We start from the raw sequence: 26,029 nt of genomic DNA on the forward strand, positions 1-26,029 counted from the left end.
GTGTCTCACTACCCGTGCTGTAAAACCTGTCTGCCTCTAGGTGTCTCACTACCCGTGCTGTAATACTCCTGTCTGCCTCTAGGTGTCTCACTACCCGTGCTGTAATACCCCGTGCCGCCTCTAGGTGTCTCACTACCCGTGCTGTAATACCCCGTGCCGCCTCTAGGTGTCTCACTACCCGTGCTGTAATACCCCGTGCCGCCTCTAGGCGTCTCACTACCCGCGCCGTAATACCCCGTCCCGCCTCTAGGCGTCTCACTACCCGTGCTGTAATACCCCGTCCCGCCTCTAGGTGTCTCACTACCCGTGCTGTAATACCCCGTGCCGCCTCTAGGCGTCTCACTACCCGCGCCGTAATGCCCCGTGCCGCCTCTAGGTGGCAGCTCTGCACCAGAATTCCTCCCTCGGCTTCGTCGAAACAACAAACCGAACTACGGAGCCAAGCGGCGGGGTGAGAGAGAGCGAGAGCGTCCGAAACCACCGCCTCTGACCGCGACTTTCAAACTCTTTTCTTTTTCCTCCCCAGGTTTGTTGCGAAATCCCGACGGGGGGCGTGTTAGCGAGAACATTCAAAGTTTTGGATTCTGCCCGAATTAAATTCCCACAACAAGGTAAGTTAAGTGTAAAATGGCGGAGAGCGATGTGGAAGTTAGTAGATTGGTGTTTTGCTAGTTAGCATGCTAGCAGGGCTAGCGTAACGCTGCTAGCTGGAGAGCTGTCCCGCTTCTTTCCCGGCGGACAGACCGAAACATTTCGTATTCCCAACAAAAACGCCAAGGGCCGTTACCTGCATTCGCTTAGTCACGCTTTAGTAACCCATCCGTAAACAACGTGTTTGGTGGTTATTATGCAATGCTACTGGAACTCCCGAGGCAAGATGGAGGACGCAAGGACGCGATGTGTGTATGTGTATGTGTGTGTGTATGTGTGTGTGTGTGTGTGTGTGTTCTAAGGCAGGCTAGCTAGCATTAGCTTAGCTTGCAGGTCCAGTCCCGGCTCGGCGGTTTGTTGTTATTACGGTTCCGGTCCGCGGTAACCGAACTCTCGAGCCCGGGAGAGCGACTCTAGCCGAACCAGGGGAACTTTGTCGGAGCCAGAGGGGCTTGAGCCGAGCGAGGGGTCTATGTAGCCCGGTAGCGCCGCAGCACCGGCGTCTATTTTGACAGGCGCCGCCGAACGGCGTCGCCTCGTCGGCGTACTTGGTCAGCGCGGACCGGGCGAGTTGCGTCGGTGTTGCCGGGGCTTGTCTTTAAATAAAACGGCAAATGTTGTAGTCGTTTTTTTCGACAGTTTCCAACGCGATGTCACTCCTCGCTGTCGTGCGGAGAAGTTTATTGCACTCGTTCGGGTTTGGCGCCACTTTTTTTTTTTTTTTTTTGCCCTGCGCCCCTGGAATCCAGCTTGTCATTCACATGAACACATCCCCATCCAGGATCGGAACCACGATCTGGTTGTTCACCCGAAAACATTTCCACAAACAGGGAATTCTACCTGGAATAGATGGTGCGACGTGCTCCACAGAGACCCACTGAGATACTCACTTTATGCACCCGAGGAAGCTGCGAAAGGGTGATAAGAATTAAAAAAAATACAACGTGCAATGAACCTAAAAACCAACTCAATGTGGCGATAAACAATAAAATAGACGATGCACAAAACAGGTTTACATTGATATATTTATAATAAAATCTATGTATACGCGCACACATACATACACACATACATACACACAAACACCCATCCGTCCATACATAAACACATACATACATACATACATACCTGCCTACACACACATATACATACATACATACATACATACAATATACATAATGTGCTCTATGTACCGGATCAAAAAAGTATTTGACCGAGGGGCTAAGTGGCAGTTTTTTTTTTCTGTAGGTGATTAGTTATGTATCAAATAGTATAGACGTGGCTGATAACGGATGGTTACTCAAATGTATTACAGTGACGGGCTGTTGATACTAAATCTAAAATGAAGCAGTGGAAGCATGACAGTGATACACAAGTTTCATGACCAGTTTGTGTTTGGTTGATAGTTTTGGTTGAAACCAAACACCTCTTGGATGAATATTTATTTATTATTATTATTTTTTTTTGAACCGCCCCCCCCCCCCAGATTAATTTGAGCATTAGTTCCTGCTCAGTGCCTGTATCTGTTGCTTTAATTTGTGAATGACCCGCTGTGCGTGTCACTACTACTGAATGGCACACCCAGATCACAGCGACTACTCAAACTGCGTGAAAACTCCTCCCATTCACTATTTTATCATTTTCTAATCCCACTTATTCATTGAGGTCATCGATGTCGCTGGTTGCAATTTGCATTATCAATCAATGGGGATTTACATTCAAATCATTTGTTTTGGAAGCGTTAACATTGTTTATTTCCATTGACCTCAATATGGAAACAGTCTCTCACACACAACAGTGCAGTGTCCCCCCCCCCCCAGCCTACTGTTTCTTGTTGATGTTGGTACTGCGTTCTGATTGGCCGAGGGGCGTGTGGGGTGGAAAGGGGAATTCCATATTTGGTGATGGAGGAAGACCCATGTGTGACGCTGCTTGTGTAGGGGGGGGAAGGCAGCCAATCAGAGCACAGCTAAACATGACAGCAGCATTAAAGCCCGCCCCCTGTTACCATGTGAAAGTTTTATTTTTCATATATATATATATATATATATATCACCTTTATTTCTGTGCTGTAAAAATCACATCTCTTTACACTGGATGTTGCACCCTCAAAATAGCTGTATGTTGTATTTTAGGTCACATGCAACCTCTTCTGTCCTGAACTTTCTGAGGATCTCAAGCCAATCTTAAGTTGAAGTTATCCAGAAGATGTTACAGAAATGATAGCGGCACCAGAAATACCGTCAGAGTTCCCCTATCCTCAGTAAGTAGTGGCTTGTTTCTTCTTACTCAAGATGATTCAAGATTCAAGATTTTTATTTGTCACATACATATACATACTTCCATACATATATGCAGTGAAATGTAATGAAGTGTGGAGTTGGGGTGAGCACGTATCTGATGGGTGTTCTTGTTCCTCAGGGATACAGACACCCGTTTCTCTTCAGACACAGACTTCTCTGAGGATCCCGATGGAAGGAGTGCGATCTCAGTCAAAGGAAAGGTGCGTGCGATCCAACTGAAACACCAGACCTCCTTGTCATTTTTTATATTTCTGAGCATGTATGCAAATACAGTATATGCCAATCCGTGCATGGTTAGACACTTTGATAAATCTGTTTTTGTTCTTTTTTTTTTTTTTGTTCTTTTTACATGGTACTTTCATGATGACCCAGTCAATGGGCAAATTCATATTTTAGTCAGAAGCTTGAAAGGCCCTTTCTTCTCTACATGTGAGCCTTTAAAGCTTGCCACAGTTTGCAGCTCTTTTGCATTTTACTTTAAAGGCCACCTCTCCTTTCCAATCCAAAAGGATAGTGGGTTAGTGAATTGTATAATCTAAATCCTTAAAGAATGAGAAAATCTAAATCGCATGCCTTTTGTGCCACAGTATAGTATTGTTTTGTTTTTTTTTTCCCACAAAATTCAGTTTTTCATAACTCCATTCAGGAGAGTTGCAGCGCTGTCAACAGCATAGATGTAACTCACATTACCTGCTGTATCATATTTATAATTTATATTTCTTGTCATTTCTGATTCTGTTTCTATTCCACCCCAGGGAGGAAAAAAGGGGAAGAAGGCAGCAGGGGAGAAGGGTAAAGGAGGGAAGGGAGCGGGCAGGATCAACGGCCACCACCAAGAGAATGGCATGGAGAACATGATGCTGTTTGAGGTGGTGAAGATGGGCAGGAGTGCGATGCAGGTATGAACCGCGGCAGCATCTAGTCCATGTCCTCTCTCAGCAATCATTTTAATTATTTTCCAAGAATCCCAGAGAAGTATTTCCCATGCTTTTTTTTTTTTTAAGGCGTCTAAATTTTATATCCCTACAGTCTGTTGTTGACGACTGGATTGAGTCCTACAAACACGACAGGGACGTTGCTCTCCTGGACCTTATCAATTTCTTCATCCAGTGCTCGGGATGTAAAGGTGTGTGCGCAGATCTTATTGTCTTGAACCAAAAAAAGAAAACATAGAAAGGATAAAAGGCTAGATTTGTTGACACACTCTCGTAGACAAGAGCTTTGAACTGAGCGTGTATCCGCTACGTGATCTTCCTGCTCATCAGCGGTTGTGTTTCTCAGGTGTGGTCAGTGGCGAGATGTTCCGGAACATGCAGAACTCTGAGATCATCAGACGAATGACAGAGGAGTTTGATGAGGTATTAACACTTCTATCGACCGCTCTTCACCCCCCCCCCGAACATTATTTTGTTCATTAAGCACAATTCATTTGAAGAGTTTTTGGTTTTGCCTCCAGCTGGCCACCCTGAACATTTCCACGTTGTCTTGTCTCTTCTGCAGGACAGTGGCGACTACCCTCTGACCATAGCGGGGCCCCAGTGGAAAAAGTTTAAAACCAGCTTCTGCGAGTTCATCGCCGTGCTGGTGCGGCAGTGTCAGTACAGCATAATTTACGATGAGTACATGATGGACACGGTCATCTCTCTCCTCACCGGACTGTCGGACTCACAAGTCCGAGCGTTCAGACACACCTCAACGCTGGCAGGTGAGCGCCGTCCTGTTTTATGTATTTTTTTTAAATTGCAGTGAGTGGAGTTTACTCTGGTATTGATCGATAACGCATCACGCTGGATGCCAACATCTCGAGTGTCGCTGTGTGTGTTTTCCGCTAGCCATGAAGCTGATGACGGCGCTAGTGAATGTAGCTCTGAACCTGAGCATCAACATGGACAACACCCAGCGCCAGTACGAGTCGGAGAGGAACAAAGTTGTGGCAAAGCGAGCCAATGACAGACTGGAACTGCTTTTGCAGAAACGCAAAGAGGTAAGGCCCACAACCCCTCTCTGATACAGAGATGTAGCTGTTGACACTCACTACTGGCAATGTATTTATTTATTTTTTCCGTATGGCTTGATTTCAGTTTGCGGCTCTAACTTATAACACGACGCAGGAATTTGAAAATGTGTCAATACTTACTCTCAATATATATCCATTTAAAATATGTCCAGTATTTTCTAGTGCTTCAAACTAACAAAATAAACATGTTTTTCCAAGTGATGTGCGATGATAAACATGTAACAGAATGACTTGGGGAGAAAAACATTCCGACAGACTCGTAGCAATGTAGCAACAAAATGCAACAGTCTGTTCTGTAACTTTGTGACGCACAACAGGAATACGCAATTGGCCAAAGTGAACAAAAGGAACACCCCACCACCAGAAATTCACCAAAAACTGACACACTTTCAATTGTTTGTCGTTTGCAGCGATTGCCTGGAAGTAGTCAACTCCTATGATGTGATCCCCCCCCTCTCTTTTTTGCCAAACGGTTCCTTGATGATGACCTGAGAGTGTTTTGGTTTAAAATAATGTCTTTCTGATTAAAGCAAATATCATATTTTTTGGACCCCAATTAAACAATGTACTCTAATGATCGTTTAAAGCTTTAGAAGTGTATGCAATTGTAAGAGCTAAATGTATAGTGTGTCAGCATTTCAACCTTTTTTTTGAGTATTATTGTTCCCTAGAGCGATGCAGTGCATTTATGCTCATCGTATTGACACGCTGTCATTCTTTGATGAAAAACAAATGGACTAACGGGAGAGAATGCGGCTACATTTTTTGGTTAACTACTCAAATATGACTAAAAACCAATATACATTTTCATTGAAGCACTGAAGCTTTACCAATTGGCTGCCAAAATAAACACTGCCTCTAATATAATAACAGTCATTAATGGTCACATAAAGGTCTTGTTCTCAAATCCAAATGGCTTCAGTGACGGCGAAGCCAGTGTAAAAACCTCTGTGGTTATCTGACTGAGTGTAATTCCACGAGCTTTGGCAGTTCATTTGGTTATGTAACAGCAGGTCCCACTGGGCGTCCATCTGCTAGCACACATTGCAGCCACATCACAGTATGGTGGCATAGTTGGCTGTCACACACGGTCTCATTATGCTAACAATGCCTTCCAACCAGCCTCGCTGTAGCGGCTCGGTCAACTGTTAATGTTTGACTAGATCATTAGTCTTAAATATTGCTCAAAATTATGCTTCTCGTTTCAGCTCCAAGAAAATCAAGATGAGATTGAAAACATGATGAATGCAATATTCAAAGGCGTGTTCGTCCACAGATATCGGTATGGATCCACATATCCACATTTATTCACCATTTTGATTTCTTATTTTGTCATTCAAATGTCAACGGTGTTTTTTGTGTGTGTTTTAACAGTGATTCTATAGCAGAAATCAGGGCTATTTGCATAGAAGAGATCGGCGTGTGGATGAAACTCTACAGCGATGCCTTCCTCAACGATAGCTATCTGAAGTATGTAGGATGGACCATGCACGACAAGGTTAGTCAAAATGACAAATCCCAACTCCACAGCATGAAAACCCCAAAAAAGACCTCGCTAACTGTGCTAACGTTGTTTTCCAGCAAGGAGAGGTGCGTTTGAAGTGTCTGACCGCTCTGCAGGGTCTCTACTACAACAGAGAACTCAACACCAGATTGGAGCTCTTCACCAGTCGTTTCAAGGTCAGCGCCACCTGCTGGACATTACAAGCACCCAACAGATGAAGACAGAATATGATTTTGCCTACACATCCAGTTTAACGTATTGTTCTCTGCTTGTTTGAACAGGATCGTATTGTCTCGATGACCCTTGACAAAGAGTATGATGTTGCAGTTCAAGCAATAAAACTGCTCACTCTTGTCTTGCAGTAAGTAGGCACTCTTGATTGTTCTTAGAGAATGTGTTGTTACCCACAAAATACACATGCTTTTTTCATTATGCTATTCATTAGAGTTACTTGGCACATAACTGTTTTACAGTCTAAATGTTGAATGCATTTGTTTAACTTAGCATTTTATAATCTCCTTAAATTCTGTACCACTTCTTACATTTTATTTTACGTTGTGTAGTTTTCACACCGTGCCTTTTCTTGAATGAAAACTATGAATGAATCTATACACTATAAATTCACTCCTTTACTGTGATTTATCTTTTAAACTTTGTTTTCTCCTTTTTTGAAGCACTTTGTAATAAAAATAGAAGTGCTCTATAAATAAAGTTTATTTGAATATTATTTAACTTTGTATTATAACTAAGTTCAGTCATGCTGACCCTGTATGTGGTGATGTGTGTGTCTCTGCAGTAGCACAGATGAGGTGCTGAGCCCAGAGGACTGTGAGAGCGTTTATCACCTGGTCTACTCTGCTCACAGGCCCGTCGCCATAGCAGCCGGAGAGTTCCTCTACAAAAAGTAAGTCGCTTTCGAACCTGACTCTGAATCTTTAAGGAGTATTAACATAATGCTGAGCAGAGGATTGTGTTGCGAATATAGAGTCTCTCGTTCCTGCTCTGGGTCTAAAGGATGACGTGTGACAGTAAATGTCTTAAATCTGACCTATTATGAAAACTCGCCTTTTTAGTGCTTGTCCACATACTTTTGGGTCTCTGATGGGCGTACTAACACACAAACTGTGAAATAAGACAACTCAGTCAGTTTTTAAGGGGCTGTTTATTTCATACAACATGTGGTGAAACAAGCCGTTCAGATTTGCGATCCCTTCCTATGTCACTTGGTGACGTAACTCCACCTACCAACTTTGCCTAACCCCACCCACGGCTGGAGAATAACAAGCACTGCTGGGAACTGTTCTGCTTACAGTACAAATCTCTGGACATGTACAAATCTTTTAAAAGAAAGAAGAATATAAACTGTCTCTGAAGAAACTGCAGACGATGTAAATATAAGTATTTAAAAAAAACAAAAACATTTATCTTTCTAAAAGATTTAAATAAAAAAGTATGTGGTAGATACACTGAAGGCTGCGGCACACAATCCGCTGTTTCTCCAAACGAGACCAATAAAAATACTGTGTTTTTATTGTAGATGTGTTTTTTTCCGACATGAAACCCCAAAAAATCCCAGCATATGGTGTCCCCTGACAAGTATGGCGCACGGCAGCGAATGTCTGAAACTGGATTGCTTGTTTCCCGCCTCAAATTTGTTCAGAAACAGATTTTGGTGGACTGATTTGGTGAAATCAGTGACAGTTATTGGGCTAAATACAACAAAATGCGGAACTGAATCTCAAACCCCATTGGCTCACAGAACTAGGGGCCCCAGGAGGGTGGTGCCACCCACTAAACAGAGCGTCATGGAACAGGATGGTTAAGAGGCATGTTAAAATGGCTAGAATGTGTGTGAGTGGTGTTTTCAGCAAAAAAATTTAAAAACATTTTTTGGTGACCTCAGAGACCTACTGTATATGAACTTGGTTGAAAATAAGCATAATAGGTCCCCGTTAAATTGAGTTTTGCGAATATTAAGCCTTCAATTTTGTGAAATGTGAATTTATGAGGTTTTAGTTTCAACATAAACATTTTGTCTTATTTTATTTGTATTCTATTTGTATTTTATTGTATGTATTGTATTCTCATATTATTTGTATTTCTTTGATGTAGAAGAAGTTGCCTTATTTTGCCACAAGTCAGCGTTTCTCATGTTAAACCTTATGTTGAACCTAATACTAAAGCCCCTTTCACACATGCAGTCTATCTCTGAGATGTTCATGAACATGTCATGTGTGAATGGGAGCAGGGATTGATATTCAAGGAAATCTGTACTGCAAACTTCCCACCTCAAGACCGAGTAACATTTCAGGGAAAATGCCGGTACGGCTGTGTTGCGAATGAAAGCAGTAAAGGCACGTAAAGGGTTATGTCCATCTGACGAAAGATGCTTTCACGTGGCGCGAACAAACCAGTGACAAGATTCCACTGATGGCGTATTTGAATGTGCGACTTGTTTACGGTTGCCTTGCTAATGCTTTTGCGGGTGATTTGATAACTAACAAGCAATTCAAGTAATTTGGTTGCAAACAAGTTCCTTTTTTCAAGAATGGCTGGAAACTGGACAGATTAAGACATAAGGGTGTTCCCCTCAGTGCACGCAGAGGGGGAAATTGATAGGCAGCTGGCTGGAACAGGTAAAGATGCCGTAATGTACCTGGAAATAATAAGAGACGTCTTCCACTGGGTACACGTACATCCGGCTCTGCCCCATCTTCTGTGGAGTTTTATAGCGGTTGGCATCCATAACTGTTGCATCTGCTGGACTGTCCCATCGATTCCGGCATTGCCGAGGCGTGTTTGAAAAGGCACAAGACGGAAATGTTCCTGAATGTTGCTGAATGTGTGAATAGTGAAAATCACTAGCAGTGCCTGAAACGTTATCCCAGTAATATACAGAGAACTGTGTAAAAGAGGCATACGTCATATCGTACAAACAACAAGAATTACAACGACAAGCTTACAAAATGCACAGGGATAATGTCTCAATGAGGAATTATAAATAAGTGGAATCATAAATATCGTTTGTATATGTGTGAATCGTCTACGTCCAGACACTGATGTGAAAACAGCTCTACGTGTGTCCGATCCTCCAAATAAAACAAACAAAAACAGTGTGTTTTTAGTTGTTTTATTTGGAGGGTCAGGGCATGGAGGGACTGGCTGCAAGTAGAGTTTGGTATTGCTGAGATTTTAACAGTTCTACTACTTGTAAGCGACACTTCTTTATTTTTTAAGAGAGAAACCGATACAAATTATGAGCAAAATTAACACTGCTTTATTTGCTGCTTATTACTCATGGAAAGGGGGCAATCGGGGCACAATCTACACTGGACGTGCCATTGTCACTCACTCAGAGCAGGGTCTCCTCGTACGTGTGTGAGAGCCAGGCAGAGGGGTCTGGCCCCGCCCCCCTTGCGTGTATCTCCAGCAAAAGATATGCGCGGTGAGAGGAGAGATGCCTCTTAGACGAATATCTTCATATTAATGCAAGTTAGAAATGGGTTGTATAGCCAAAATACATACAAAATCAATTTTATTAATTTCTCCAATACTGTTAACAATACAGGAAACGTCGGCGCTTATCACTTTTATGGTCTTTAATCGTTAAGCCCTGGGCCAGGTCAGTACCCAACCATTTCCACGAGCGTGGCTGCCTAGGAAGGCTGTGCTCCTCCCCTGCACACCGAATGGTCAAATATTTGCATTGAACAGCTGAATCATATTCGACTGACACAATTCTCTGGTCCATCCCTACCATATACTTAACTGTCCTACTTACTTGTAGAGGGAAATCCAAGAAAATCCTTGTACTTACCTGGCTGAAGTTCTGTGGAAAAAATAGTGCCCTCTGCCCGGTACCAAATATATACTACTTACCTTAATACTTTCCTGCCTTTCTTTATTGAATAAGAGATGACATTTGTCTTAAAAAAATATGTTGTTTTTTTTCCCCCCATCTACCTAAAATGGCCGATAATATTAACATCAGACCAAATAAAAAATGTTATTCATAACCCGTCTCTGTTGGAAGTTACACACTAATCTCAGGTTTTAACTCATGTTACTTCGAGTCAGTGAGCAGTGTACCAACCTGTGCAACTCTCCATCAGATTGTTCAGCCAGAGGGAGCCTGAAGAAGAGGGTGTCCCCAAGAGGAGAGGAAGACAGAGCCTCAACGCCAACCTCATCAAGACCACAGTTTTCTTCTTCCTGGAGAGTGAGGTATGCTCTTCTCTTCTTTGTGTCGGTGGCTAGAGCCGCCCAGACCTCCACCCTGACCCACATTGCTTGTGTGTTCCTCAGCTCCACGAGCACGCAGCATACCTGGTGGACTCTCTGTGGGAGTGCGGTGCAGAGCTACTGAAGGACTGGGAGTGCATGACCAGCTTGCTGCTGGACGACCCCCTGCCCGGGGAGGAAGGTACGGCACTCATTCTCACACTGTTTCTGTCCGATATGTGAAAGTAGTATGTTGTAGGTAGGGCTGAACGATTAATGGAATTCAAACGGACATCGCAATGCAATAGAATGCAATTTTCAAATTGCAAAGGCTGCGATTAGGGGGGGAGAAAATATTTAATTTGTTTTATGTTACACAATCTAAAGCAGTGATACTCAACCCACAGCTCGCAAGCTGAATGCGGCTCTTTTGTGACTAGTTGCGGCTCTTTAAAGGGTTATTTTAAATTAATTAAAAGTTCTAAAAGAATATTTCAATAAATTTTGTCTGAGACATTGTCTGCAGTATTCAAAACTTTCGCATTAAGGTATTTTCGGACCAAACAGTTCTGGGAACTAAGAGCTGGAGAGTTCCCCTGAGAACTAAATACCTTCAAGACATTTTTTTTTCTGGTTGCATTCGCACCGCCAGTAGGAACGCTAAAATGACTTCAGCACGAGTTCTGTGTTTAGTATTATTATTAAACTTTGACTGATTACACCTTATCAGTCCACCGAAATCTGTTTCTGAACAAATTTGCGGTGAGAAATAAGCAGTGAAGTTGCTGAATTTTCACTTATATTAGATCTACAAGGTGTAATTTAAAAGTTTGCGCCCAACTTTCATTAGGCAAGGGCATGCATTGGGACACCACGCAAAGATTTACTGTTTCATTCAATTAACATCAGAAAATAAAATAATGAGAAAATAAATAAATACATCTACAATAATAATACAATCTATTAATGTTTTATTATTGAGCGATGCGACTCGACCTGGCGGGACTGTCAGTGCGCCGGGGGTGAGGGACCGTGCACTTAAATCTGGACCAATCACCATGCATTTACATCACTGAAGGTTTGTCTCGTGCAGGTTGGTCCCTGCCCTTGAATAGGAGCTTTAAAAAAAAGTCCTTCAAAACTGAGTTCTAACAACAATGATCATTCCTAGCTCCTGCAGTGCGGAAACAAAAAAAAACGGGAGGGTTCCTCCAAAAGTTCTTAGAACTGTGGAACAGTTCCTGCGGCGCGAAAACGCCTTTAGACACATCAACCTATGACTGCTTCGATTATCTGTTAACGGAGTGATCAATGGCTGATCGCCTGGTTCCCACTGACAATTTTATTATTAATTATTCGTAATTAATTATTTTATTACCGTACATAAGTAATAACCTAGAGCCGCAGCTTATCACTGGACTCCAACCACGTCACGTGACACCATCGTGTCCCTATCCTCCATCGGCTTCCACGCTCTAAGCACCACAACAGCCTCCATGCAATTAATGTATAGCAAAAAACGCTTTAATATAAATCTGCGTTTTTTTTATTTAAACCATTTAACTCAATTTAAGTGTGATATTCCAGAGAACACGGCATCTACCGCTGCAAGCGCGGCAGACCTGCACAGTGGAGTCGGCTTGTCGCTTTCTCTGCGTAACTTTCAGTTTGCTCTCTACCCTTATACATTTGTACATAATTTGTGTATAACAATACATAATACATCTGTGTTTCCAATGGTAATAAAATCATAGTAATTGTATGGAAATGGTAATAATAATAATAATAATAATAATAATAATAATAATAATAATAACTTGCAATTATTGCATACATACATGCTTTTCATTCCATAATAACATATTACCAGTAGCCTTGTTTTAAAATGAATTTAAAATGGTTTGGAAGAAAGGGACATTTCACAAAATTGTCTCATTGCAAGAAGTTGTTTTGTTAATGTGGCTCCTGAGCTGGGAAAGGTTGAGTACTACTGCTGTAGAATGATTTATTGCTTGAGTTTAGTGAATAATACAGAAGATAAGGAACTTTGCATACTCAATCGCAATTGCAATATCGTTCAAAAAAATATATATGTATCGCAATTTGATTTTCCCTAATTGTTCAGCCCTAGTTGTAGGTGTGTTTAACCCTAAACCTTTTATCTCTTGTGCTTTGCGTGTAGCTCTGACTGACAGACAGGAGACGGCTCTGATTGAGATCATGCTGTGCACCTTACGACAGGCGGCTGAGTGCCACCCACCTGTAGGCAGAGGCACGGGGAAGAGGGTATGGGCTGCAAATATTTTAAGCAGGGCACAGCAGTTGGTGTGAGAGTTTGTTTGCTTGCATTAACTTGACAGAGGTGTAGAAAAGCATGCTAATAGAATGCCGAGCATTCAACAAGCTGTTGTTGTTGTCGTCAGGTGATGACGGCCAAGGAGAAGAAGGCTCAGCTGGACGACCGGACCAGAATGACTGAGCTTTTTGCTGTATCATTACCCCCTCTTCTGGCCAAGGTAGGAATGATGATGAGAATAAACTTTATTTGTAAAGTACAGGGGTCTCAAACTCAAATGACTCGGGCTGTATTGAACATATAACCGTTATTATATTTTGTTCTGTTTTATATTCTTCATACATACAGTTAAATTGTGTGGATTAATTCAGCAATTGATTTTCTGGCCAGATTTAACAACATTAACATGTAGTGGGCTGCCTTCTGGTGGGCTGGATGGTGCCTCTGGGCTTATTGTTTTAGACCCCTGGTATAGCTTTCATATGCAACATGCGACTCAAGTTGCGTTACGTTAATATAGGGCAATCAAGTAATAATATTAAAGAAATAAGAAAACAAGCAAAATTAATTGAATGAAAATAAATAAATATTATACTCTATTCCACTTTAATTCCAATACATTGAAGACTCATGATCATTCCTCAGCAAATTTTTTTCTATCACTATTTCTCTTGAATTATTGATCTTGAATTATTAATCTTGAACTACTCTTGGCAGTTCTCAAAAAGTTCTCTGATGAATCCTCACAATAGTTCAGCTATGTCGCACCCAGTGCTCCGCGGTGATCAGCGTGTGAGAGGTGTGCTACACTCAGAAATGTTGTGTTGTGTGTTTCAGTACACAGTGGACTCGGAGAAGGTGACCAATCTGCTGCAGCTGCCTCAGTTCTTTGACCTCGAAATTTACACCACAGGACGTCTCGAGAAGGTGCAAAAGGCCACATCCTTGTCAGAAAGCACAGAAGTTTTATTTGTAATTTATGTTTTGTCTTGACTACAGCTAAAGGTCATTCTATCGGCACAAACAAACCGGGGTCGTTCTAGGTTGTCTCGCGTGTTGGCGCGCATCGTAAGTTCAACCCCGAATACCTGTCTTACCCCCCATAGCACCTGGAGGCTCTGCTGCGTCAGATCAGGGAAATCGTGGAGAAGCACACAGACACTGAGGTCCTGGAGGCCTGCTCTAAGACCTACCACGCCCTCTGCAACGAGGAGTTCACCATCTTCAACAGGGTGGACATTGCACGATCCCAGCTGCTGGACGAGCTGGTCGACAAATTTAACAGGCTTCTGGAGGACTTTCTGCAAGAGGTACGGCTGCCGAGCACACAGAGCTGAAAACAAGCAATGCTGGTTATTCAATAAGCACCCAATCGCAATTATTTGAGCATTTAGATTCCACAATCATATGCTTCCATCCAAAATTAAGGTGAAATTCAAGCTATTGCTGCTATACTGCAATTTATTCAGTAACACACTGCAATTTATGCAGTAACATGTATTGATTTCATTATTGTCATGATGCCACTGAAAGAAAGCAATAACATTTACTCATTACCCGGTCCTAGGACGAGTGTAGCCTCTTAGTGTTTCATACTTTAATTAAGCACGTAAAGCTGCAACACCACTTTGTTTCCAGGGCGAAGAGGTTGATGAAGACGATGCCTACCAGATTCTCTCCACTCTGAAGAGGATCACAGCTTTCCACAAGTAGGAGACATTATCCTGTAGTACCGCTTACTCTAACCAGTATAACCAGTATATTTCTTGACTTTATGTCAAAAATGTGTCTGTGCTTCTGAATCGACACTTCCTGTTTTTCCACCTCAGTGCGCATGACCTTTCTCAGTGGGACCTCTTCACCAGCAACTTCAAGTTGCTTAACACTGGCATAGAAAATGGAGACATGCCCGAGCAGGTAAGTGTGCACAATGTTGTGCATGTGAGACGTTCCGTGCGCTCTGGCAGATTTACCCCCCTGCTGACTGTCGTTCTCCCGTGTGAGTAGATCGTGATCCACTCGCTGCAGTGCACCCACTATGTGATCCTGTGGCACCTGGCCAAGCTGTCAGAGGGTGGCTCCAGGAAGGTGAGGCAGCTAACTCTGGCTTCTCGTTCGCTGGATGGGGTGTGAGTGAGTGAGTGAGTGATGTTAAAGACAGTTTGGATGTTTGTTTGTCTCCCCCCGCTATCAGGAGGACATGGTGACCCTCAGGAAGCAAATGAGGGCGTTCTGTATGATGTGTCAGCGCTACCTCACCAATGTCAACACCGCTGTCAAAGAGCAGGTAATGTGCAACTTAAAATGCCAACTTATTGTTGGATCAGTTTTTAGAAGAAGAAGAAAATGGCACAAAGCAGATAAAAAGTATGTGGAAATAAAACACTATTACATGAAAGAGTGAAACTCTAGAAAATTACATTTCTAAACCAAAGCCTTATTTTTAGATATTAGACTATCTAATAAAGAGGTATTGGCATTACAATCTTTAAATTGGTCTACTATTGAGAGAATAGCTTTTAAGCTTTTCCTTAAATTAAAAGAGAATGTTGAAGTATAAATGCAAGCACATCATTTAAAGACCCTGAATAAAAGATGACCTAAAAAACAATGATACTAAATGATACTCATTTAGTTAGATTCCAGAGGTTTGGAGCCCTGAAGGCAGGGCCAGATCACATCTTGTTTTCATTTTGCACCCGGGGACCTCAGGCTGCAATTTGGCTCAAATAAGGTTAAAAAGCCTTTGATATATATTCATACCAGGCCTATCCGTGCCTCAAAGTGATCTTGGATTTTTTCCCTCTGTAACCCAGCATGAGTTAATTTTATTTATCTATTTAAATAGTTGTAAACCTCATCACCAGTGTTTCCCGCCGTATTGCACTTCTTGAGACGAAGGCTAACCATTTCCATTTCTCTCCATACTTTGTTGTTTTTCCCTGCAGGCCTTCACCATCCTGTGCGACGTCCTGCTGATCTTCAGCCACCAGATGGTGTCCGGGGGCCGAGAGCACCTGGAGCCCCTGGTCTACTCCCCCGAGGACTCGCTGCAGTCAGAACTCCTCTCCTTCATATTAAACCATGTTTTCATCGACCAGGACGACGACACAAATAGCACAGGTACGCAGGGCAATGGCACATGCTCGAAAACAACAACTCTTTGCAGTACTTTCTAATGATGGAGGTAATTGGCAAATATGGTAAAGGAAACAGGTTTTGACAGGTTTTGGGTTTTGTCGTCTGATGTGTTTCGCGTTTGTGCCGCGGTTGCACCTCTAGACGGGCAGCAGGACGACGAGGCAGGGAAAATCGAAGCCCTGCACAAGAGGAGGAACCTTTTGGCTGCCTACTGCAAGCTCATCATCTATTGCGTGGTGGAGATGAAGACTGGCGCAGACATCTTCAAGCAGTACATGAGGGTACGGCCTGACCAGAAACCAAACTGTCGGTGTAAGTCGTTTTAGCTCGCGCCAAAGCCGCCGTCACTGATTTGTCGGAAAAATGTTATATTTGTCTGCAGTATTACAACGACTACGGCGACATCATCAAGGAGACGATGAGTAAAACACGGCAGATTGACAAGATTCAGTGTGCGAAGACCCTCATCCTCAGTCTCCAGCAGGTCAGTGCTGCTTTAGCAGGAGTCAGTGCTGGGTGATGTATCGATTTGATATTGTGATTTGAGACAGGATATCGTCTGGGATTTACAATCATAATATTGCAATGTAGTTACATGTTGACCGTACTACAGTCGTGCAATTTTCTGAACTTGGTAGACTGATTGTTTCTCAAATATTTCTTGTGCATAAATATCTAATTAAAGTCCTCAAATATTGTTGATAATCGATAACAAAAATTATTTGATATTGAGGCATTGCATTTAGTAATAATATTGTAATCTTTGACTTTGCCCAATTGAGGCGCTGATCCCAGTCGTACTGAAATCTCCACTCTGCCGTCATCTCCACGCAGCTCTTCAACGAGATGCTGTCCGAGTTGGGCCACAGCTTCGACCGCTCCTCCTCTTCGTTCTGCGGGATCAAGGAGCTCGCCCGTCGCTTCTCGCTCACCTTCGGCCTCGACCAGGTCAAAACCAGAGACGCCATCGCCATGCTGCACAAGTCAGTGTCCTCACTTCCCTCCTTACGTTGCGCATGTCTTAGAGTATTGGCCTGGGCACATTGTTTACCCCCCGTGCATGTCACCATGGTGTGTATAGCACCATTCATGCACAACATGCAGCTAAAAGTGCTTTCCATAATGGAAGGCAATGAAATAGTAATAATAATGATAATAGTAGTCATAAAAAAGCAAAAAACGCACTATTTTATAACGCCCGTGGTTTGTAATAACTTGAGGGCCTTTGGTATGACCATCTTGCAAGCAATATTTACAATTTTGCCTTTTTTTGTATTAATCATTAACTGTTAAAATAACCATTATTTCTCTTCAGTTATTGGTCTCTTATTATTAGATTTGCATGGTAATTCCCAGCAGTGAGTGCTGTGACAGGTGCCAGGGAGTTAGGTGTGCATGAAAGATGCTTGTTATCTTCCGAAAAGTCAAAGAGGCAACTAAATGATGCTTGACATCCTGGTATTTACTGAGTTGGCCTCATCCTCATCCTCTTGTCTCTCAGGGACGGCATCGAGTTTGCGTTCAAGGAGCCAAGCCCCCAGGGAGAAGGCAACCCCCCCCTCCACCTGGCTTTCCTGGACATCCTCAGCGAGTTCTCCTCCAAGCTCATGAGGCAGGACAAGCGCACTGTGTAAGTCTGAGTGTCCCACTGCATAACAGCTGTTTTCCCAACAACTTGTGCAACTGTTGTTTGGTTCAAGTCGCGCGCGCCCCCCCCATTTGGAATGCGCACCTGGTGTTTTGTGTTTGGGCGTTTGTCTTATGTGTGTAAATGGTTGAATGAAAATGTGCATTTATCTCATTGATGGCGTGTCTTCCTCAGCCACATGTACCTGGAGCGCTTCATGACGTTCCAGATGGCGCTGCAGCGGGAGGACTGCTGGCTCCCCCTCATCTCCTACAGGAACTCTCTGCAGGCGGGTGGCGACGACGACACCATGTCTGTGATGAGCGGCTACTCGAGCAGAGGCTCCTCGGTTCGCTCCAAGAAGATCAAGCCCACTGCCGCTGCCACTGCCGCCGCTGTTGCCTCAGCCGCGGCGGCCAAAAGGAAGCTGCCAGAGGGTATTCAAATAAACACCCAAATTATTGTGCCATTTCTGTTTCCATCCATGAAAAAATTATCCCGTGAAAATACGAGATTTTCCTTTAATGAACAGTGTCAGGATTTGGAAGACAAATGCTACATTGAGATTTTGCTAGCATCTGTTGGCTGGGCAATATATCATTGTATTATCGATATTATGATATGAGATTAGATGTGCCTGGGATTTTAGTAATCTTAATTTTTAGTTAACAGTTGTCTCTAAGGCTGCAGTACAGTAAAGTAATGTCATTTTCTGAACGTTGAAGACTGTTCTACCTGCTTGGACAGGATATCAAATGATTATGCCGTGTATTACTACTTATGAGAGCATCAATAGTCATCCTGAAACAATTAGTAATGTGGGTATTATGACCGACCGGGTAGAGGCATTGATTAGAACAGTCCATGGAAAAAAATAAATGCAATTACATTCAAGGACAACGTTTAACTTAATTGTGATATTACAATAACCAAAATCCTAGACGATATCTGGCCCCATATCAAAATATTGACAATATTGATATTAAATTGATGTATCGCCTAGCTCTAATGGAAATAGACCTACTAATGCGTACAATAAGCTAGCAGCCTTTAAAAATTTTAAATATACCATTTTAATATACCACTAACCTAAAAATGCAGTAATGTTGCTTCAGAGTGAATAGCAAGTGTGTTAAACGGCGTGCGTTCCTTCACTTCCAGAGGAGAGCAGCAGCAGCAGCGAGGTGTGGCAGCAGAGCATGCAGACTCCAGTCATGATGCCGTCGCCCCATCTTACCTCCACTGCCATGAGGGAGCCCAAACGGGGACGGGAGGACAGCTACATGGGGGTGTACCCTCTCCCGCACGAACAGCAACAGGCTCATCAACACCCGCACCACCATCCACAGACGCCCCAGCACCACCAAACCCCGATGGATTACAAGTACGGAGGCCTCCTCTCCTCCCACAAGCGTTCAGTTTTTGCATCCTGGTTCCGATCGTTTCCAATTGTGAATTGATTCTGGGAGTGAGTGCTGTCCCCTGAAAGTCAATGAGTCGAATCATCAGCTGGAAGATTCTTCAAGTCAAGCAGTCGTTTTTTTGGGTTATTTTTTTTTTTTTTTTTTTTTTTTTTTTGGTCGGCCAGTGTACATTTCAGTAACAAGATAAACAGACGCTGACAACATGCGCAGGGATAACATTTCAATGAGGAATTATAAATAAGGGGAGTCATCAATATATTTTTCGATGTGTCAATCGTCCTTGCTGGACACGTATACGAACACGGCTCTCCGTGTGCGGCGATCGCCATGCCCCGTCCTTGCACCGTTTTTAGTTATGATTTTAATGGTACCACTACTGTAACCGATACTGCTTATCGATCTGGTACTTTAACGGTACTCTTATCGGTTCTTTTTTATTTTTCAAGACAAAAAGACTCAAGCAAATTAAGAGAAGAATTTACACTGCTTTATTTTCTGCGCATGACGCATTGAGAGGGGGCGATCGGGGAGAGAGTCACAGAGAAAGTGTCCCATTATGTGCGGATTTTCCAACCCACTTGTTTCCTTACATAAGGAGACCTAAAATAAAAGGATCTACATCTTAAATTAAACACACTGTTTTGGCGCCGGGATCGCAGGCCTGTACCGTCGAAGAGGGAGACACAAAAAGGTGCACAAAAGGGGGATTGCGCCCTCTCCGCGCGTCCCCTCGGGATGACGTCCCCGCACCAAATAGTTTAATATTCGCATTGAACAGCCTGATCCCATTCGACTGTTGAGCCAGGTACAGCCATACTGGAAGCTAAATATTTAGTATTGGCTGGTGCCTATCTGATCTTTTCCTTTGACTGAACATAGTTAGTTCATTGAAAACAAAACAGACAAAATCCTCTTTTTTCCCCCACAAGAATAATGTAGTTGTTTTTGTATCGATTTATGATATCGGCTATTCCTCAGTTTCGCGCTACCTGAGAAAAATGGTCTGCATTGCGCAAGTCATTGTGTAAACCTGAGAAAAGTCTACAGGCTTTTTTCGGTCAGTGTAATTAATTTTTTGGGGGATAGGATGAGAGGGTGTTAAAAAAAAAATAAAATAAAATAAGCCTAAATACATTGGAGCACGGTAAGCAGTAATTTCCCATTTGTGCAATATTAATTTAAGGGGCAAATTAAAACACATTCATGTTCTCGGAAGCCTGCCAATGCCGGGCCCGTTGAGACGCTGACTGACTAGTTTACTGGCCCGACTTGACTTTCCGCTGGCACCGGACCAGCTTGGCCGCTCTCAGCGTCTATGTCCCTGTAAGTTAAACCAACAGTTTCCTGACGTGCCTCCCTCTGCAGTTCTCAGGTGACGTGGATGCTCGCCCAGAGGCAGCAGGAGGAAGCTCGCCAGCAGCAGGAACGGGCCATGAACTACGCCAAGCTCAGGACCAACCTGCAGCACGCTATGTAAGAGACACACACACACACACAGCTGCTCATGCGCGCAGCTCTACCTCCAAGTCCGTTTGCCCTTATTTTGCGTCTGTTTTCTCTGTGCCCAGTCGTCGTGGCACCGGGCTGATGGAGGAGGACGAAGAACCCATCGTGGAGGACGTGATGATGTCCTCCGAAGGTCGTATGGACGACCTGAATGAGGGCATGGACTTTGACACCATGGACATTGATCTGGTGAGAGAACATAGCTTTTCTCCTATGGCTGGGCGATATTGACTCAATCAAATACCACACCGTGTTTTGGACTAATACCTCAGTATCGAGGATTTGAGATATTTGAGAAATGATCTAGTTTCATGCCGGTGAAAAGGTGTCAGTGTTGGGCGGTGCTGATCTCCCTGCTTTAACCATGCCATTTCGTCCCCCAGCCTCCGTCTAAAAACCGCCGGGAGAGGTCCGAGTTGAAGCCAGATTACTTTGACCCTGCATCTATCATGGACGAATCAGTAAGCACCGCACACCTTTTTTCTCCTCAGCGTTCAAACCCATCTGCTCTCATTTTGAAAGAGGAAGTAGGTCCGGGAACTGGGCTTGGCCTTAAAGGAACCTTTCATGTTTCTGTTCCGCCTGCTGTCGATATTCGGTGCCATATGACAAACAAGTGGGAGATCAAGAAGAAGAACGGGCTCAGTAACTGGCCATAAGAACATCTGAATCTGTACAAATGCACCTTATTTATCACACAAGGGAAATTTAATCTGACCAGGGTGCACGCCGATAACATCAGCAGCCACTGTAGCTATAGTGAGATAAATTATTGTTTTTGTCCATTTAGATTCCCATACCACGAAAAGGAAAGGAAAAGTTCAACTTGATTATTAAACATCTGTAGAATAAAATCACCGGTGTACTATCCACTTAATAGATTTTAATTGCAGAAAATAGTCTTTGCTGGGCGTCCTCGCCGGTTGCCCCGGGGTTCAAGTCAAAGTTGAAGTCGTCGCCTCTACTCGTTCCAAGATTCTTGCAGCTCTCCAACCAGCTCCACAGTCCATCCGTTGATGGCCTTTTTTTATCGCTCGAATGTGAGGACTTTTCGGCGGTTTGTCAACGCGCAACTTTTCATATAAACGTAGCGTTAGGTTTCATGGCGGTGGGGTATAATAATGTGTGGTACATTACCGTCTGCCTTCTGGCTACTTTTTGTGGACAAAGCAACTTACTAAAGATCAAATCAAAACAACTTCTGCTCCTCTGCACATTGGGACTGGAGTGCTGGAACAGACGTGGCCGAGAGCTGCTCGTGTGCTCCTTCCCTCCGCTTTGGCTTCAAATCTTTCTGAGCTTGGAGCCCTAGTCCGTGTTCCCCCTCCTTGGCCCTCCGTCTTTTTTTGTTTTGTTTTTTCCCCCCGTATCCTTTAAACTCCTCTAAACAATCGCCTGGCGACAGAGGCAACCCCCGGAGGGGCTAGTTTTGTTTTTCAAGTGCAGTCGACCATCTCATAAATCAACTACCGTCTATTTAAATGGGTAAATGACACAATGCCGATCCCATGTTACTCATCTAAGGAACCGAGCAAAAATATAATAAAATATATATATAGTGGCGTTTTTTTTTTGTTTGTTTGTTTTTTTCCCTCAAATGCTAAAAGGTGAGACTCATTAAAACAAGAAGAATAACTATGAAAAGCTTTGATTTATGTTAAAGTATGAAGTCACATGTTGTATGAGCCTGAAGCCCTTTATATCCTTGTCCACTTTTAATTGATAACCAAAACTGTATATTTGCAAATAATAATTGATTGGTAATTAAACTTTTACTTGTTCCCTTTTAGGTCCTCGGGGTGTCGATGTTTTAAGCCGATTTTAAGATGCTTGGAGAAGAGAAGAGGCGCTTTGTATTTAAAGAGAATTTTAGATGCGAGAACAGACGTGTTTCCTGTATTTAAGAAAAGAAAAAAGGAAAAAAAAAAAAGGAAAGAAAAAAAAAAAGAAGAAAAAAAAAAAAAAAAACATTTCTGACTTGTACTCCATGTGGACCAATGACCCACACTCAGTGTTGCTTGCTCAGAGAGGACTTTGTTTCAAATATTTACTTTTATAATCTTGGGTAAGCTCTTCCTATTCGGAAATAGTGACGGGCCACTTCCAAACCTATTACAAATCAGACATGTCTAAATAAAAATCCATGATAGTCTTTTGGCTTTGTTAGATATTTTTTTTTTTTTTTTTTTTATATATATATAATTTTTTTTTTCTTTGAAATGGGGATGAATTGGTGTGTTTAATGTAAGAAATCTATTTTTTTTTATGTCTAACTTTTTTCTCCTATTTTTTTTTTTTTTTTTTATATAATAGTAGAAAGTAACCAGGTGTGAATTAGTAATTTATAAACAGACTAGTAGCTTGCTTGTACTGTGTTAGCCAGGAGGTCTTTTTTTTTTTTTTGTTTTGTTTTTTGTTTTCCTTTGTGTTTTTAAGTTGTTTTTATTTTGTACAACCCACCCACCCCCAAACCCACCCACCCACCCACCCACCTATTGCTGGACCTGTTTGTGGTCCTGATAACCACTGGTGGTTCAGATGGAGAGATGTCACGTAGAATCAGTCAGGATCCCTTTAGTGCTGTGAAGATTCCCAGACACTCCATTGAACGCTCCACACTGTCGAGTACAAAGTCCTAAAGCTTACCCAAAGGTTTGGATCACTCCCCAGCCCATGTTTCCCTAGAAGCAAGCAGAACTCTTCCCTGGTAGTGCCACTGTGTGGACTATGAAAAGCGGCGCGTTTGAAGAGAATAAACCTTTGACGAAATGACCTTCTTGAAATCCAGCATATTAAATGTTGAAATGGGTATCTCTACATTTTAAATAAAAGTTATATAAGAATCGGTGCTGATTTTATAAATGTGCTTTTGGTTTTCTTATTTTCAAAATTGCAGTCACAAAGTTTGAGAAATGTGTAAGAAAACGTTAAAAAAAAAAAAAAAAAAATCAGCATGTCAATCCATGCGTTAAGGAAGATTTTTAAATTTGTATTTTTATGGTTTTTTCTTTGTCTTGATAATGTCTTCGGGTTTCTACATTTTTTCCTACGTGTAAATTAGTTTGGATAAAGCTAATGAAAAGACTTGTGAAAATTCAGCTTTAAGGTTTTCTCTACGCGAAAAAGGTCCTGTTGCGAAACACTTAAAACATTTTCAGATGTTAAAACCGAAAGCTAGTCATTCAGACCCTTCTGAAGGTGAACGTTATTCAGCAGTGCTCTTGGCAGCTAGACAAAGCTTAGATTTTGACACATACTATGTCATACACACAAGTTTTCTTGATATGTATTGTCTACTGAGGTATTTACTTTGTAGTCATTCCATGCCTAAGCCTTAAACATGCTTGTGAAGGTCACCTTCTCTCACAGTAATCTTCCATGTCAGAGGATCAGTCATGTTTAAAAAGGTGGATAATTGGCTTTCTTAGGACATGAAACCTGAGGTGGTCGGATGTAATGTGATAAAGTAGATAAACAGCCTGTGTGTGTGTTTTGCCTAATTATTTTATGTAAGTTAAAAAGAAATTCCTTTAAAGAAAAAAAAAGTACTGTTTATTGTTTGTTACTTTTACTTACCACTACATTGGTATAAATTCTTATTAGATCGTGTATATGTATGTATGTGTGTGTGTGTATATGTGTGTATGTATATATATACATACACACATACATACATATACACACACATACATATACAACATTTCAAGCTTTATTTTATTTTCTTTTACCTCACAACCATTTCTGTGTTTTTATTTTTTCCTCTGCGCTCCTACCCGCACACTTTGTTGTCTATACCCCCCCCCCCCCCCCATCCTCTTCCACTCACTCTGTTTCTGATTTGTACTTGTCTGGAGACAGTAACTTTTGAATAAAAATCAACACATTTAATCCGTGTAGCTGTTTCCTGGCAGAGCTCCCGGCACCGGGCTGCGCCTCTCGGGGACGGGGGCCGCGCATTTGTGACCGGTCCAAATCCGCCCTGGCCGTAAGTGTTTATTGTTCCCAGAACCGGGGGCCTCTCTTTTCGTTTATTTATTTATTTATTTTAACTCGGTTGTTTTGTTTTTGTTTTGTTTTGTCTCGTTTTTTTTTTGTTTTTTTTTTCCTTTCGCGGCACAAGAGGGCGGTGTAGGCCAGGAAAGAATACCATCGTTGGGCGAATATATATATATTTTTTTATTTTGTCGGGGAGACGACGCGGTGGCCCTCGGCGTCTCCTTTCGAGCCGCGCGTAAATTGCTTCCGTGGCCGCGTAACCTCGCGGGGTCGTCCGCGCCGCCCGCCCCGCGTGGTGTCTGTCCTCACGGGGGGGGTTCTATGCGCCGAGACCCACGCGTTCACGATGAGAGGACGCGCGGGGGGGGGTGAAAGCGAAAAGGCGCTCTCTCCTCTCCCTCTCCCTCTCCTCCCTCTCCCTCTCAATCCCTCTCGCTCGAAGTACAGGAATAACAAATAGCGGCTCGATGGCGGCTTATTCGGAATGGGGCCCCGGGAGAGCCACACTCGTGTCCGGTCTGTGATACATGAAGAGGCCCGTCTATTACCGCGTCGGTCCCTTCATTACTCCTCTGCTCGCTGAGTAGCTACGGGGGGGGGGGGGGGGGGGGGGGCGTTTTGGGGGAAAACAAAAAAAAAAAAAAAACCCCACGCAGCCCACGCTGCCTCGGCCGCCGGGTTGATGCTGTCGTCTGAGCGGGCGGCGGCGGCGGCTGCGGCGGCCGCTATGGAAGCAACAATTGGGCGCATGCGGACGAGAAGAGGAGTTTCAGGACGAGCTGTTTTGATGCCGTGTTTTTTTTTTTTTTGTTTTTTTTTTTTAATTAACTCACAAACGTGCGAAGGGGTTTCGGGTTTTCCCTTTGATTGTGATTTTTATTTGTTTATTTATTTACTGATTTATTTTCGTCCGCACAAGCGATCCTTTCCTCCCGGGGGGGGGGGGGGGGGGGAGTCGCGCCCGTGAGGTCAGGGCTTGGGAGGTTATAACCCGGAGCCGTGGCCTTGGTTTGCGCTCCCGGGTTCATATTTGCTCCTGATAACCCGCAGCCCTGACCCCACGTTAGGAGCAGAAAGGAGGGGGGGGGGGGGGGGTCAAGGAGGGTTGAGAACCACAGTTTTACTGATAAAAAAAAATACAAACAAACAAAAAAAAAAAAGCGAGCGGAGGCTCCGCGGCACAAACGCGGCCTGTTTGAAGCGACATCTCAACAGCAGACGACTCCCCCGGAATTGTAATTCCGCGGTTAAATGATTGATGAACACGTTTGATGCGATCCCGTCCTCTTTTCAGAGGGGGGGGGGGGTAAAGCGGCCGACCCGGGAAACTCGTTCAACGGAGC

General features: G+C 43.1%; 1 protein-coding gene across 1 annotated transcript; it reads left to right on the top strand.

Annotated features, from left to right (window-relative positions):
* The first annotated feature begins 484 nt into the window (after nt 1-484).
* Nucleotides 485-23,146, top strand: stag2b (STAG2 cohesin complex component b). The gene is made up of 34 exons (XM_080008375.1): nt 485-611; nt 2,787-2,914; nt 3,073-3,154; nt 3,710-3,853; nt 3,984-4,080; nt 4,236-4,312; nt 4,455-4,659; nt 4,787-4,938; nt 6,180-6,253; nt 6,346-6,469; nt 6,553-6,651; nt 6,757-6,836; nt 7,272-7,379; nt 10,588-10,699; nt 10,781-10,898; nt 12,879-12,982; nt 13,120-13,212; nt 13,830-13,919; nt 14,099-14,302; nt 14,631-14,701; nt 14,822-14,909; nt 15,000-15,080; nt 15,187-15,279; nt 15,941-16,115; nt 16,275-16,414; nt 16,516-16,617; nt 16,968-17,116; nt 17,635-17,763; nt 17,956-18,197; nt 18,922-19,144; nt 20,550-20,657; nt 20,753-20,879; nt 21,074-21,151; nt 22,481-23,146. The coding sequence occupies exons 2-34, from the start codon at nt 2,871-2,873 to the stop codon at nt 22,502-22,504; spliced, it is 3,837 nt and encodes a 1,278-aa protein (XP_079864501.1). The 5' UTR covers nt 485-611; nt 2,787-2,870; the 3' UTR covers nt 22,505-23,146.
* The last annotated feature ends 2,883 nt before the right edge of the window (nt 23,147-26,029 follow it).

The sequence above is a fragment of the Zeus faber genome (assembly GCF_960531495.2).
Source record: "Zeus faber genome assembly, chromosome: 10".
In the NCBI taxonomy this organism is placed as follows: domain Eukaryota; kingdom Metazoa; phylum Chordata; class Actinopteri; order Zeiformes; family Zeidae; genus Zeus; species Zeus faber.

Bases quoted from the DNA above. Each gene is read 5' to 3' on its own strand.
- stag2b (XM_080008375.1), top strand. From the start codon at position 2,871: ATGATAGCGGCACCAGAAATACCGTCAGAGTTCCCCTATCCTCA. The intron at 4,313-4,454 runs GTATTAACACTT...TCTCTTCTGCAG, and splicing joins TGACAGAGGAGTTTGATGAG to GACAGTGGCGACTACCCTCT. The intron at 19,145-20,549 runs GTACGGAGGCCT...CTCCCTCTGCAG, and splicing joins CAAACCCCGATGGATTACAA to TTCTCAGGTGACGTGGATGC.